Source organism: Callithrix jacchus, chromosome 1 (genome assembly GCF_049354715.1).
Source record: "Callithrix jacchus isolate 240 chromosome 1, calJac240_pri, whole genome shotgun sequence".
NCBI classification, from domain to species: Eukaryota; Metazoa; Chordata; class Mammalia; order Primates; family Cebidae; genus Callithrix; species Callithrix jacchus.
Window position 1 is genome coordinate 10,340,691 of NC_133502.1, and position 13,222 is coordinate 10,353,912.

At 40.2% G+C, this 13,222-nt stretch overlaps 1 protein-coding gene and 1 pseudogene across 3 annotated transcripts in view; both read left to right on the forward strand.

The window, feature by feature from the left end:
* Window positions 1-1,783: 1,783 nt before the first annotated feature.
* Window positions 1,784-13,222, forward strand: part of GPR180 (G protein-coupled receptor 180) — a 32,897-nt gene continuing 21,458 nt past the window's right edge. For both annotated transcript variants that reach the window (XM_078366467.1, XM_017969938.4), the window contains exons 1-3: window positions 1,784-1,975; window positions 5,120-5,278; window positions 12,558-12,758. In XM_078366467.1, the coding sequence (XP_078222593.1) occupies window positions 1,831-1,975; window positions 5,120-5,278; window positions 12,558-12,758 (505 nt within the window). In that variant the 5' untranslated portion in view covers window positions 1,784-1,830. The remainder of the gene's footprint in view (window positions 1,976-5,119; window positions 5,279-12,557; window positions 12,759-13,222) is intronic.
* Window positions 5,201-12,254, forward strand: LOC108590681 (NADH dehydrogenase [ubiquinone] 1 alpha subcomplex subunit 3 pseudogene; annotated as a pseudogene). Its single transcript, XR_013532989.1, has one exon. The product of XR_013532989.1 is annotated as an NADH dehydrogenase [ubiquinone] 1 alpha subcomplex subunit 3 pseudogene (transcript).

A 13,222-nucleotide genomic window follows, 5' to 3' on the forward strand; every position in this document is an offset into this window, starting at 1 on the left:
AATCACTTGAACTTGGGAGGTGGAGGCTGCAGTGAGCTGAGATTGTGCCAGAGCACACCAGCCTGGGTGACAGAGCAAGACTCTGTCTCAAAATAATAATAATAATGATAATAAGAAAAGGAAAGTACACTCCTCAGTATGGGTCTACAGCAGCGCTAAAGCGCCCAGATACAGACTCTTCAAGGGTCCAAACACCCCTGAGAGGTTTCTCATTGGCTACTTGGAACTCACCTCATGTAAATGAAGTGGTGGACCCAGTCGGTCTGATTGGTTACTCAAAGCAACTAATCATAGGCTGAAGTGGAGTTACAAAGGTCACACTCCTTTGCAAACATCTGATTGGTTGCAAAAGGCAATGTTACACAGTTACAAAGTTGCACTCCAGTGCAAACAAAGACTCAGCTGGCAATCAGTCTGATTGGTTGGGGACAACCAATTTCTTATCTGCCTTGAGAAAAAGGTGGGGATTTGCAAAGGGGTAGCCTCTGGTCCTTTTGTATTTAGGTGTGAAAAGGCCTTAGGTTCCCTGCCCCCAGCCCCTATACTCCTTCCTCACTTTCATTAAGACAGGTATAGTCAGCTGGAGCTGACAGTATAGGCAGAGATTTCAGATGCATGAGTGGATACTTACAGTGCATGAGTGCTCTGGTAGGGAAGTAAGGGATTCTGGTTCCAGAATTGGGGAGTTTGAGATCTGGGGATTTGAGAAAGATTCTTAAACTGCCTTGGGAAGGAGGAGTAAAGGAGGAAAAGGAAGGTGAGGAGGTCCAGCGGGGAACAAGCCCAAGTATTCCCGCCAGAGGGATCAGGGAGTGATAGAGGCCTAGAAGGGAGAGCTTGGGAGTGTTCACTGAACAGATGGCGCTAAGGATGGAGATGAGAAGAAATTAACATTTGAGAGGCTGGAGAGCCATATTCTAGAGTTTGGGTTGTGTGCTAAAGGAGGTTGAGAATCCTTGAAGGCAAGTGCTGCAAATTGTTTCCTATTGTAGAGATGGACTGTACCTAATTAGAGAGAAGGAAGACTGGAGGGCGGTCTTTGCCATTGGCCAAGAAAGTGTTGGTCTGAGTAGGACTGCGGCTGCTGCTTTCCATCCTTACCAGAAGAGGGGCTAATCCAGACTTGTAATTGATTTGATTGAATGGAGGACGCTACAATTGCCAGCGGTCTTGGCGGGCAGGGATTGGAGAATAATGTAATTTGAAAAGCCAGAGAACCTAGCAGGGAAAAATCGGTTGGAGATGCCAAGAGAAGTCATGCGTTAAACTGTGGACATGCGGAGCTAAGTGTCTTTGAGACATTAAAATCGGACACATCCTGTAGGTTATACAGGCACCCAGGGAGAAAAGCTGCTTACGAACACGGTTTTTTCTTTGCAGGAGTTTTCCTCTCTCGACCAGAAACCGTCCTGTCCTGCGTTTCTGAAGTTTCTTCCGAATCCCACATGCCCCTCGAAGGCCCCGCGGACTCGTGCCAGCGGGCCGCCGCATGCGCAGTAGCACAACGTGCAAGGCGATGAAGAGGGGGATGAGTTTTCCGTAACCTGAAGCTACATCCTCTTGATTCCTCATTAAAGAAAAAGGCGGGAACTAGTCAAAAGCCGGGGAGTGATGGGACGCTCGGATCTGCGCGTCCCGCCCCTTTCGGCCTCTGATTGGCGAATGTTTGCGGCTCATGTCAGAGGAGCCCACCTCATTGGCTCTCAGGCTCCAGGGGAGCCGATCTCCGGCGCCGATCCCGCCTCCCCCAGCTGGCGACGTGGGGCGGGCAGGGGCGGGCAGCAGAGGGCGTTTGGGAGCCGCCGCGTCTGTGCGGAGCGGGAGGCGGGCATGGGGGGACTGCGGCTGCTAGCTGTGGCCCTCACGTGCTGCTGGTGGCCGCAGGGCAGCCAGGGTAAGACCCTGCGGGGCAGCTTCAGCAGCACCGTGGCCCAAGACGCCCAGGGTCAGCGCATCGGTCACTTCGAGTTCCACGGTAGGTCTGGGGGCGGGGAGAGGGATGAAGGCGTGCTGGCCCTTCCCGCCGGCGGGGTCCGCGGGCCGCCCCTCCCCGGCTCCTCCCCGCCACGTTGGGCGAGGTCTGCGACTTCCCCAGCCTCACCTGGACCTCCAGCGTCGCCGCGGCTGCGGAGAATGGTGGGATGTGTTCCTTGCCAACCCCGCTGATGCAGCTTCCCAACCCGAGGCAGCTCAGCGGCCTCTCGCCACTAGTGATCGTGTTCTGCACTTAGAAGCTGGTTTCCATTTCTCCAACCCTCTCCTTGCAAACGAATGTGCAAATGCGTGGTCGGCCGCATCTTTCCAGATCCTTCCCCCAAAGAAGCACGTTTGCTCCCGCCTGTCTCGGCCACACTGTGTGGGAACATTAAAGCCTAGGAACTTAAATTTCCTTTTTTTATTTTCTGAAGACCAATTTGCTGAGACGTACTTGCAGAGAGGTTTTGGAAAACAACTAAAACACCTGATAACGTAGTTGTCATATTGAACAGTTTGGTTACTCGGCCACTAGTGCAGTACATTTACTATAGGCGGTGAGGCCTAGAATTAAGCTGATGAAAATGCATGTAAGTAGCGTCCTGGAAGCTCCCTCATTTATATTGTGTGGCTCTTCTGAAATCAGAGCTGCATTTGATTCTTACTTTTTGGTCTCCCTAAAAAATCAGCAATGATTCCTTCAGTAAGTGAATTTGCAGTTCATTCTAATTTTAGTCTCATTTGCACCCTCACTAGTACTCTGAATTTGACTAGTACTGTATTTCAGTCATTATTTGCCTCAATGACATTAGGATCTTTGGTTTGTACAGTCTTTAGCATTAAAAGATGCAGCGATGAACATCAGAATATTGGCCTAGAAAATATTCGTAGGAGAAGCTAATAGAAATTAGGAGCTACTTTGGTGAGAAAAGGAATTTAAAGTATTGGGAAATTACAGAACTGATGTAATAAAGGGAGGGGGTCCTGATTTTTTTTGCTGTTGTTAAGTTTTTAAGATAGCCGAGAAAAGGAGTTTCAGCAATCCAGTTTTTCAAAATCCAATATAGAATATGTTTTGGGTGAATGAAGAAGAAACACTAGAAACATTTTTATTGTTTTTGGTCACATTTTGAGTTTCCCAATCAGTGGACTGTAACCTTACTTTGAGTATTGACAGCCACTATATTAAATGGCACAATATGGACAGTGTTGGAAAATCTGGGATGTATAGAAGACATGGGTCATTGCTTAGGACCTGTACAGAGACTTGGATGACCTCATAGTTCATGATAATCATCTGGTAAACAAGGAGGAGAAACATGTACTAAATTGAGATTTCTCAAGACAGATTGGGGATAAGGTGTTTCAAGTACATTCATTCTTTTTCGTATGTATAAAATAATATATGTATATTTAGTTATTACCAATTTTCATGAATCCCAATTCAGTAAATACTGAAATAATGAACTGTAACGCAGAATGCGATTTAGTGTTAATTGGGCCTCAGAGTCACTTTTAAGACTTCATAATACGTAATCAATTTATGTAAGAACTTACACATTCTTTGATATATATACTGTATATTTAAATGTATTTAAAATGTTTAATCAACATAATTACAGTAACAAAAGCATAGAAAAAAAATTTTCCAGGAGAACAGAAGATCTTAAAATGAAAAACAGTCTCCTGTCTTACCCCTCTCACCCAGTCCCTTTCCCTAGAGACAATAACTTACTGCCATTTCTGTTCTGGGCCTCAAATATAATTGGTGTGTGCAACCAGGTTCATTCTGTATTCATCTTACAACATATATTGTTCTGAACGTTCTTTTTTTAAAAAAAAGAAGGAAGAAGCTGGGTTCAGTGGGTGGCTCAAGCCTGTAATCCCAGCACTTTGGGAGGCCGAGGTGGGTGGATTGTGAGGTCAGGAGATTGAGACCATCTGGCTGACACAGTGAAACCTCATCTCTACTAAAAACAAAAAATTAGCTGGGCATGGTGCCTACTGCCTATAATCCCAGCTACTCGGGAGGCTGAGGCAGGAGGATTGCTTGAACCAGGGAGGTGGAGGTTGCAGTGAGCCAAGATCGCACCACTGCACTTCAGCCTGGGCAACAGAGTGCGATCCGTCTCAAATAAAATTAAATTAAAAGGCCATCCTGGTGAAATCCTGTCTTTCCTAAAAATACAAAAATTAGCTAGGTGAGATGGCTCATACCTGTAATCCTAGTTACTCTTACTTGGGAGGCTGAGGCAGGAGAATCTCTTGAACCTGGTAGATGGAGGTTGCATTGAGCCCAGATTGTGCCGCTGCACACTGGCCTGAGTGACAGAGTAACACTCTGTCAAAAAAAATTTTTTTTTGGTTTGTCACCCAGGCTGGAGTGCAGTGGTGTGATTGAAGCTTAGTGCAGCCTCAGACTTCCAGGCTTAAGCCATCCTCCCATCTCAGCCTCCCAAGTAGCTGAGACCAGATTCAGCCACCAACACTAAGCCCAGATAATTTTTTTTCTTCTAGTAGCAACAGGGTCTCGTTTTATTTCCCAGGCTGGTCTCAAACTCCTGGGCCCAAGGGATCTTCCCATCAGGGCCTCCTAAAGCTCCAGGATTATGGGCGTGGCCACTGAGCCCTGCCCCTGATAGTTTTTTTGTAAAAGTCAGAGATACCAAATTTTGTTTTAGGTATAATATGTCTACTCTAGAACACATACATTTAAACTTCCCTGCTATTAGCTATGTTTATTTTTTATATTGAGTATAATTAAATATTCACACCTATGTTATAATAAAAAACAAACTTTGGTGGGACATTTCTATAGATTATGAATAAAATGTAAAACATGTGAAGTGGTTGTTAAGTGAGGCAAAACTTTTAATACAGTGACTTGTCTGAATATTCCAGATATTGCTGTTTATTGAGAGCAATATTATCACTTATCAGCTGAATTATAAGGAAATACACATTAATTTGAATAATCTCTTGCATCTGAATGTGGCGTTCATTCTGATGTGATTTACCTAGTTAAGCAAGATTTAAGAAGAATTGTGCTTTTTAAATTTCCGTTTTGGTAAGTAGAGGTGTTGTCCTCATGTCTCAAGTTTCACGTAAGACTGAACTAGTTGATAATTTTTGTTTTAATGTCAAGGTGACCATGCTCTTCTGTGCGTCAGAATCAACAACATAGCAGTAGCTGTTGGAAAAGAAGCTAAACTCTACCTGTTCCAGGCTCAGGAATGGCTAAAGCTGCAGGAAAGCAGTCATGGTTATAGCTGTAGTGAAAAATTATCCAAAGCTCAGTTGACAAGTGAGTATACCCTTTTTCCTTTGATCATTAGATATGGTTTTTTTCCTCCTAATGTTGAAATATTGTACCATATGTACATACCAAGATGTTTCATGACAGTATACATCCCACTGTGATGACACTTTGTCTAGTACATTTTAAGCTGAGTTTTAAGAATGCCTTTTCCCTCTGTATCATTCATCATTTTCTGAAAAAAAAGTTCCAGGTAATTTACAAAGGAATCCTTCATTCAGACTCTCTACAGTTTGCATAATTTATGCCAATATGGAAGATATACTTAGACCTAGTGGCAGCATGGAATGAATGGTAACATTTGTTGACTGCTAATTATCTACCAGCACTGAGCTAAATGCTAAACATGTATTATCTTAGTTAATTGGATAATTTAGCTTGAGTGATGCTGTTTCACAACATGTCATTCGAACATGAGACTTAGTTATATGGTGATACAATATGTCACTTTGACGGCCAGGTGCAGTCACCCATATAATCCCAGCACTTTGGGAGGCCAAGGTGGGCAGATCACCTGAGGTTGGGAGTTTGAGACCAGCCTGGCCAACATGGTGAAACCCTGTGTCTACTAAAAATACAAAAAGAAAAAAAAAATTAGCTGGGCATGGTGGTGCACACCTATAATCCCAGCTATTCAACAGGCTGAGGCATGAGAATCGCTTGAACCTGAGAGGCAGAGGTTGCAGTGAGCTGAGATCACACCACTGCACTCCAGCCTAGATGACAGAGTGAGACTTTGTCTCAAAAAAAAAAAAAAGTCACTTTGAGATGTTCCAGCACCACATCATTTGTACACTTCTGAGTTTGCCTCTAGAGAGGCTTTACTTTTTAAATCTTAGTCTAGGGACTTAAATCTGTGATCCCATTCATTCTCATCAACACTGTCCCATGCCTTAGGGTGTTAGCCATCCAGAGGGAGTGAAAATTTTTTAAAATACGGAAATGAAGGACATGTGCCATTTTTTCCATTTTGCATCTTGCAAGTTAATTAGTTGTAGGAGACATTAGGAATTTTAAGCATCTGTGAGGAGAAATGGGAATTATTCCTCTTCCCCTCTTTCCTCTTATTATTCAGGGACTCATCCATATATGGAACATGGTAGTCTCTTCTTTTAGCCTAGTCTAGTGAAACATTCATTTCTAAATATCCATTCTTTATCTTAGCAGCTGTCTGATTCCCTTGTAAGGCAACTAGCTGGAGCAGTGATAAGAGCAGTCCTTGCCACCCATCGTGGGGATCTTTAATACAGATTTGTGAGATGACATTGTGAGAAGATAGTATCCTGAAAGATGAATGATTGGATTCAGATATCAAAGAGACAATTACATAAAATTGCTTCGACCCTGAATTCAAAACTTACCTGGGAAATGTATGCAGATTCTCATGCTCAGTTATCTCTTCCTTTCTTTGCCAATTTGCTCATCTAAGTGTTCCACCGATGTGTATAAGGTCATGTCCTTCTGTTCCCAATTCCTCTAGTGTCTAAACTGAACTCACCATCTTCCCCATCCAGACCTGGTCCTCTTCCGGTGTTCCCCGTTTTAAGAGCTGGCACCACCATCCATCTAGTAAACAGTTGAGAAACCAAGGTGTCTTCTAATACTCCCATCTTTGACCTTTCTACCTCCCCCATCCATCAGTGTCATGAGGATTTACTTCTAAATATCTCTTGAATTCATCTACTTTTCTTCCTCTCTACCGCCACTGTGTTATTCCAAGTTGCCATAATCTCTTGCCTTTACTATTTCAACAGTCTCCTGCATCGCAATTCTACAGCCATGCTGGTCCTCCTTCTGTAACTAGATCTTTCTAAAGAGCAGATTTGGTTATGTTACATTCACTTCCTCACCACACCCTTAAAATAAATGGTTTCCCGCTGCTCTTAGGACAAAGGTAGGCCTCCTTAACCTGATCAGCAAAGCTGTCGTAGACTGGCTGCTGCTTACCCCTACACTTCATCTCAGTGCATTTTGTTTCAGTGCCACCCTGAGCCGTGGCATAGGCTTTTTGTCTTCAGCTTCCTCTCTGGCTCCTCCCTCGATTAAGTTAACACCTAAGTTTTTTTGTTTTTTTTTTTTTTTGAGACGGAGTTTCGCTCTTGTTACCCAGGCTGGAGTGTAATGGCGTAATCTCGGCTCGCCGCAATCTCCACCTCCTGGGTTCAGGCAATTCTCCTGCCTCAGCCTCCCGAGTAGCTGGGATTACAGGCACACACCACCGTGCCCAGCTAATTTTTTTGTAATTTTAGTAGAGACGGGGTTTCACCATGTTGACCAGGATGGTCTCGATCTGTTGACCTTGTGATCCATCCGCCTTGGCCTCCCAAAGTGCTGGGATTACAGGCTTGAGCCACTGCGCCCGGCAACACCTAAATTTTTATAGCCTCTTGCTTTCCTGCACAGTCCTTCCTATAGTTATCACTTTACATTTTACTTATTTGTTATAAAATCAGTCACTGAGAGCAGTAGGGCTCTTCCAGTGTGTTCATTCACTGAGCACTTCCATTGTTTTATGAACTATGCTAGGCACTGGTGATATATCTGTGGCCAAAGTGCTGACACTCTCAGTCCTTAAGGCTGGCGGAGGTGACCAGAATGAAGGGGATCAGTGTGAATAAATGTAAAATTGCAATTTTGATAAGTACTATGAATACTAACTGTATGGCACTATGAGAGTGAGAATTTATGTACCTTGGCGCATAGTTAAGTTTTTACTAAGTATTTGTAGAATGAATAGTCATAGACCTTGGTGCTTAAGGGCTTTTTGTTCAGTAGGTTGTTTGCTTTTTGTGTTTGGCATCTCAAAGACTTTTTCTGTTTGCAGTAAAAACTGACTAAGCAGTTTAAAGCTTTGAGCTATAGGAATATTGATTTGTTCTCTTATATAGTGTTATACTATATATACTTAAAAACATCATTTTTGTGTCAGTCATATTCCTGTATTCCCAGAACTTCTGTATACAGTGAGACAGTAAGGTGCAATAGGAAGACCACTAAACTGAGAATCATGCTAATGATTTATAATAATAATGTGTTATCTTTGAACCTCATTTTACTTACCTGTACAACAAGCAAGTTAGACTAGGTTTCCCTAAGGTTCATGATAATGCTGCCATTCTCATCCTAATTCTTATGGATGGAGTTACTTATGTGTAGGACTACAACTAAACAAAACCTTCTGCTGTTGTTTCTTTTACTATTTTCTCTTTCTTTTCTATGTTCTGTTGAGTGCAGAGGTATTCTTTAAAATTGTGGAATGAAAGATATCAGGAAACAGGAATTTGGGAGTAGTGAAGGTTGTTTTGTCAAATTTGGGGGCCTAAAATAAATTTAGTACTGATTTCTACATATGTTCTATATATTTCACCAGTTTTTTTTTTTCCAATAACAAAATCCAAATCTTAAGTCTCTAACTTTTATATATTAGTGGTCACATTTATAGTATGTTATCTGGGAGCTTAGGTACATTTAAACAAAAGGCATATGCTTAAATTCATGACAATGTAATAGTAACACATATTTAAGAATAATTCCTTAAAGCAAGTGCTTTTCCTAGCTATTAATGACTTAAGAGTTAACAGCCTTTCACCTATTTGGTAGTGAACTTGGTGACTGTGCCCAGCTCCTACGTAAAACCCTGCTGCTGCTGTGTACTATGAAAAGACCAGCAGATTTAAAAAATCTCAGTGTTGAATGTTGCTTGACTCTCCCAAATTAATGTTTGAGAAATTATTTTTCAGTTATCTCTTTGTTCTGTCATAAAAATCTGACTTAATACTAAAAACTATTTTGTAGATTTTTAAAGCAAGCCAACAAGACATTTAAAAGCACTGAAAATGATGACTTTATGTATTTCTATCTAAAATTTAACATCGAGATTCAGAGGAATTTTCTGTCAGATTACAGGAGCTAAACATAATATTGTATATAAAACATTTCAGTGTTCTTTTTACAAGTTATGCATATGATTCCTTTCGTAGTTTGGTATATTTTTAAATCATTTAAAGGTGTTAGTATTTTATTGTGTGCTTTGGTTAGCAGTATTCATTTCCTTTTATAATATAATTGGACAATTAGCTATTCAACACCATTCTCTGCAGTTCAACTTTTGTTAATATTTGAGGTACTAATTACACCAGCATAGAATATGCAGGCTGTGCTGTAGTCTTTTGTCTCAGAAACAATGAACACACAGTTTTGTCAAGAGGCTTGTTTCCCAGGCTTGCTGAAAAGACAGCAAGACAAAAACTAAAGGCTGGTATCACTTTATGAAGCACACTTTTATTTCTGTTTGGAGTAAATCCACGTAACTGAAAATGAAACATCAAAAGTATATTGGTAGAAGTGTGTTTTTTTATATTATTTTATCTAAGAGAAAAAGTGCAAACAATAAAAACAGTGACACAGCAGAGCCTTTATATAAAGAGGTCTGGATTTTATAATGGCAAATTGCACATTTAAACAGTCCTATTTCTGAATCATTTATTGAGCATATATTAAATTTTTATTAAAAGTCTTCAAATATTTAACAGAAAGTAGAGTCTTTGCTACATTTTTTTAGAAGCTATATGGTTTTAAAAAAAAAAGTAGTTTAAATGTCAGCTAACTTACAGTAGCCAAAAAAGCAATGCTATGATTGTATTAATCAAATCCTCCTGTCCAATATAACTACCAGTGAAGGAAATTCCCGTTTGTACTGTCCGAGTCCTTACAATTCAATCCTAACTACATCTGTATCTCATTCATAAAGACAACCTAGAAATAACATTTTCCCAACTTTTACTAGGAAAATTTCCCAACGTACAGAAATGTTGAAATTATAGTACAGTCAGCATCTGTATATCCTCTGGTTAGACTGAATAATTATTAATATTTTGTTAAATTTGCTCTATGTTTATATGTGTGTGATTTTTGTTTTAATTGAACCGTATGAAAATAAGTAGCAGGTATCACGAACAGTTTGCCCCTCTATACCTAAGCATGCATCTTCTAAGAGTAAGGACATTCATCTGTTTAACTGTCATACCCTAAGAAAATGAATAATTTTATAATGTCCTCTGAAGTCTATTCCATACCTAAATTTCTGGTTACCTCAAGAAATGTCTTTCATTTATTTAAAATTTTTTTTCCACAATTGAGAAAAAGGTTAAGACTAATTTGTCCTTAAATATTGACATGTTGTGGGGGCAACCTAGAGTTGGGGATTAGACCCATCATAGTACTGTTTTAAAAATACTTTGTTGCCTGTAATCCCAGCACTTTGGGAGGCCGAGGCGGGTGGATCACGAGGTCAAGAGATCGAGACCATCCTGGTCAACATGGTGAAACCCCGTCTCTACTAAAAATACAAAAAATTAGCTGGGCACGGTGGTATGTGCCTATAATCCCAGCTACTCAGGAGGCTGAGGCAGGAGAATTGCCTGAACCCAGGAGATGGAGGTTGCGGTGAGCTGAGATCGTGCCATTGCACTCCAACCTAGGTAATGAGGGAAACTCCGTCTCAAAATAAATAAATAAATAAATAAATACTTTGTTTAGAATCATGCTTTTTACATAACATTCCATATACTTTTCATTTGCCCCTCACACAAACCCTGAGCTAGACAGGGCAAGTATCTTTATTTTACTATTGAAGAAACAAATTTAGAGAAGTTACCATTTATTTGCTGAGTCACAAGGCCAAGACTTGCTCTTCTAACTGTACTACTCTTTTTGTTATACTCAAAACTTGAGACATTCCTCCCCTAGACAGCTTTGTGTTAGTGTTGGTCAGTGCCTCTTAGGTCAGGTCATATTCAGAAACCACAGTTACTTTTACACCAACCTAATAGTTTTAGATCCAGAAGGAATCTTCGATGTCATTTTGTGTTTCTCAGAAGGGAGTGCCATTGGCATTTTAGGGGGAATAATTCTTTGCATGAGGTTGAACACAGCCCCCCTCCAAATATAAGCAGCTGTTGTGACAAAAAATTGTCCCCTCACATTTTTAAATGCCCTGGAGGAAAGGAGATTACCCTGGATTGAGAATCACTTATTAGTATAACTACATTGTTTTAAAGAAAGGAAAAGCAGAATTGACATTTAGCAACTACGCTGTGACAGATACCTTGCTAGGTGACTCGTATAACTTAGTCCTTACGTCAGCTCTTTGCTATAGGTAGTATCTTCGTTTACAGATGAAGAAAGTAAGGGTCATTGCTTATGTAACTTGCCCAGGGTCACATAACAGTTAAGTATTGAAGCCAGGATTCGAATATACATCTGAATGATGCCACACGCCCCCACCCCTGACTATATCATACTACTTCAGAAGATTTTGGAAAATCTTTTGAAAGTATTAGCCATAGTTTTTAGATATAATGATTTCCTAAGTTGAATGCCACATTTAAAATTTAACTCAAGTAATTTTCAAAAATGTCACTGTGATTGTTTCGTAGCTTTGTGGATGTTCTTAATGCATAGACAGTACTTAAAAATGGTTGAAATGGTACATTTAGAAAGAAATACAAAAATATTAACAGATTATTTTGGTACTCTAGGTGGTAGAATTGTGTCGTTTTGTGTGTATTTTACCACAATAATTTTTTTGAATGTCATTAACCCACTTGGAAACTTTGAAAATATTGAAAATTAAAATTCAAAGTTTTGGCTGCCAAGACCAAGATGGCCCCAAGGTTCGGCGCCTTCCTCGGGAATGCCTGGGCCAAGGAGCCAGAGCTGGTCATGTCCTTCGTCACTGGGAGCCTCGCTGTAATTCTGCTACCACTTAGCCCCTACACCAAGTACTCCATCATGATCAGTGAGGCCCCGCCCTACAACTACCCAGTGCCTGTCACGATGATGGGAACATGCCCAGCATGCCCGGCCACTCCCAGGACCCCCAGGGCTCCAGCTTGGGGTAGCTGTAGAAACTGTGAGCACTTCCAGTGACAGAGGCGGCCCCTCCCATGGCTCCCAATAAAAATGTGAAAACAAAACAAATTTCTAAGTTTCAGTGAAACTATTCTACTCACTTGTGCTTTATAATCTCACTTTTATAGTGATTCCTTAGCTAAAACATTATTTTTATCTCCTTTGCAGATAAATTCTGATTTATTCCATAAATATCTCATTTTTAAGACTGATTCCAAATACTATACAAGGTCTTAGATTTCTGAGGCAGTAAAAACTAAACAAAAGATTGTCCTAACCTCAAATTGATTGTATGACTAAAACAACACATTTGAGAGTTTTGTTATGATAGGTGTTGTTTTCTTTCTCTTTAAAGTGACCATGAACCAGACTGAACATAATCTGACAGTGTCCCAGATTCCATCTCCGCAAACGTGGCATGTGTTTTATGCAGACAAGTATACGTGCCAAGATGACAAGGAGAACTCTCAGGTGGAAGATATCCCATTTGAAATGGTGTTACTAAACCCAGATGCTGAAGGGAATCCATTTGATCATTTTAGTGCTGGAGAATCTGGTAAGAATATGTATTTGAATATATCGTAAATTTACGAGTTCATTTATACACAAACATATTCATGTTGTACTTTTAAAATAAAAAATGAAGGCAACCTATATGTGCAAAAGTAGAGAAGTGGTTAAATGAATCTTATAGCATTTTGATAGCCATAATATTAGTTTTTAAAAGCAGAGTATTATTTGAGTGTATTAAAACCTGCATAGAATAAAACAGAAGTACAAAAATATTAACAGATTGTTTTGATACTCTGGGCGATAGAGTTGTATAGTTTCGTTTGTTTGCTTGTTTGTTTTGGCTCTTAACAGGAAACAAGTTGTGTAGTTTTTAGTTTCTTCTATACATTCTAAATATTTTTGTTTTTATGATAACCTTGTATTATTTTTATAAACAGAAAAATGGTAATAAATTGAACAATTTAAATTGATCACTCAACGATTAAATGAAATTAGAAATGAACTACA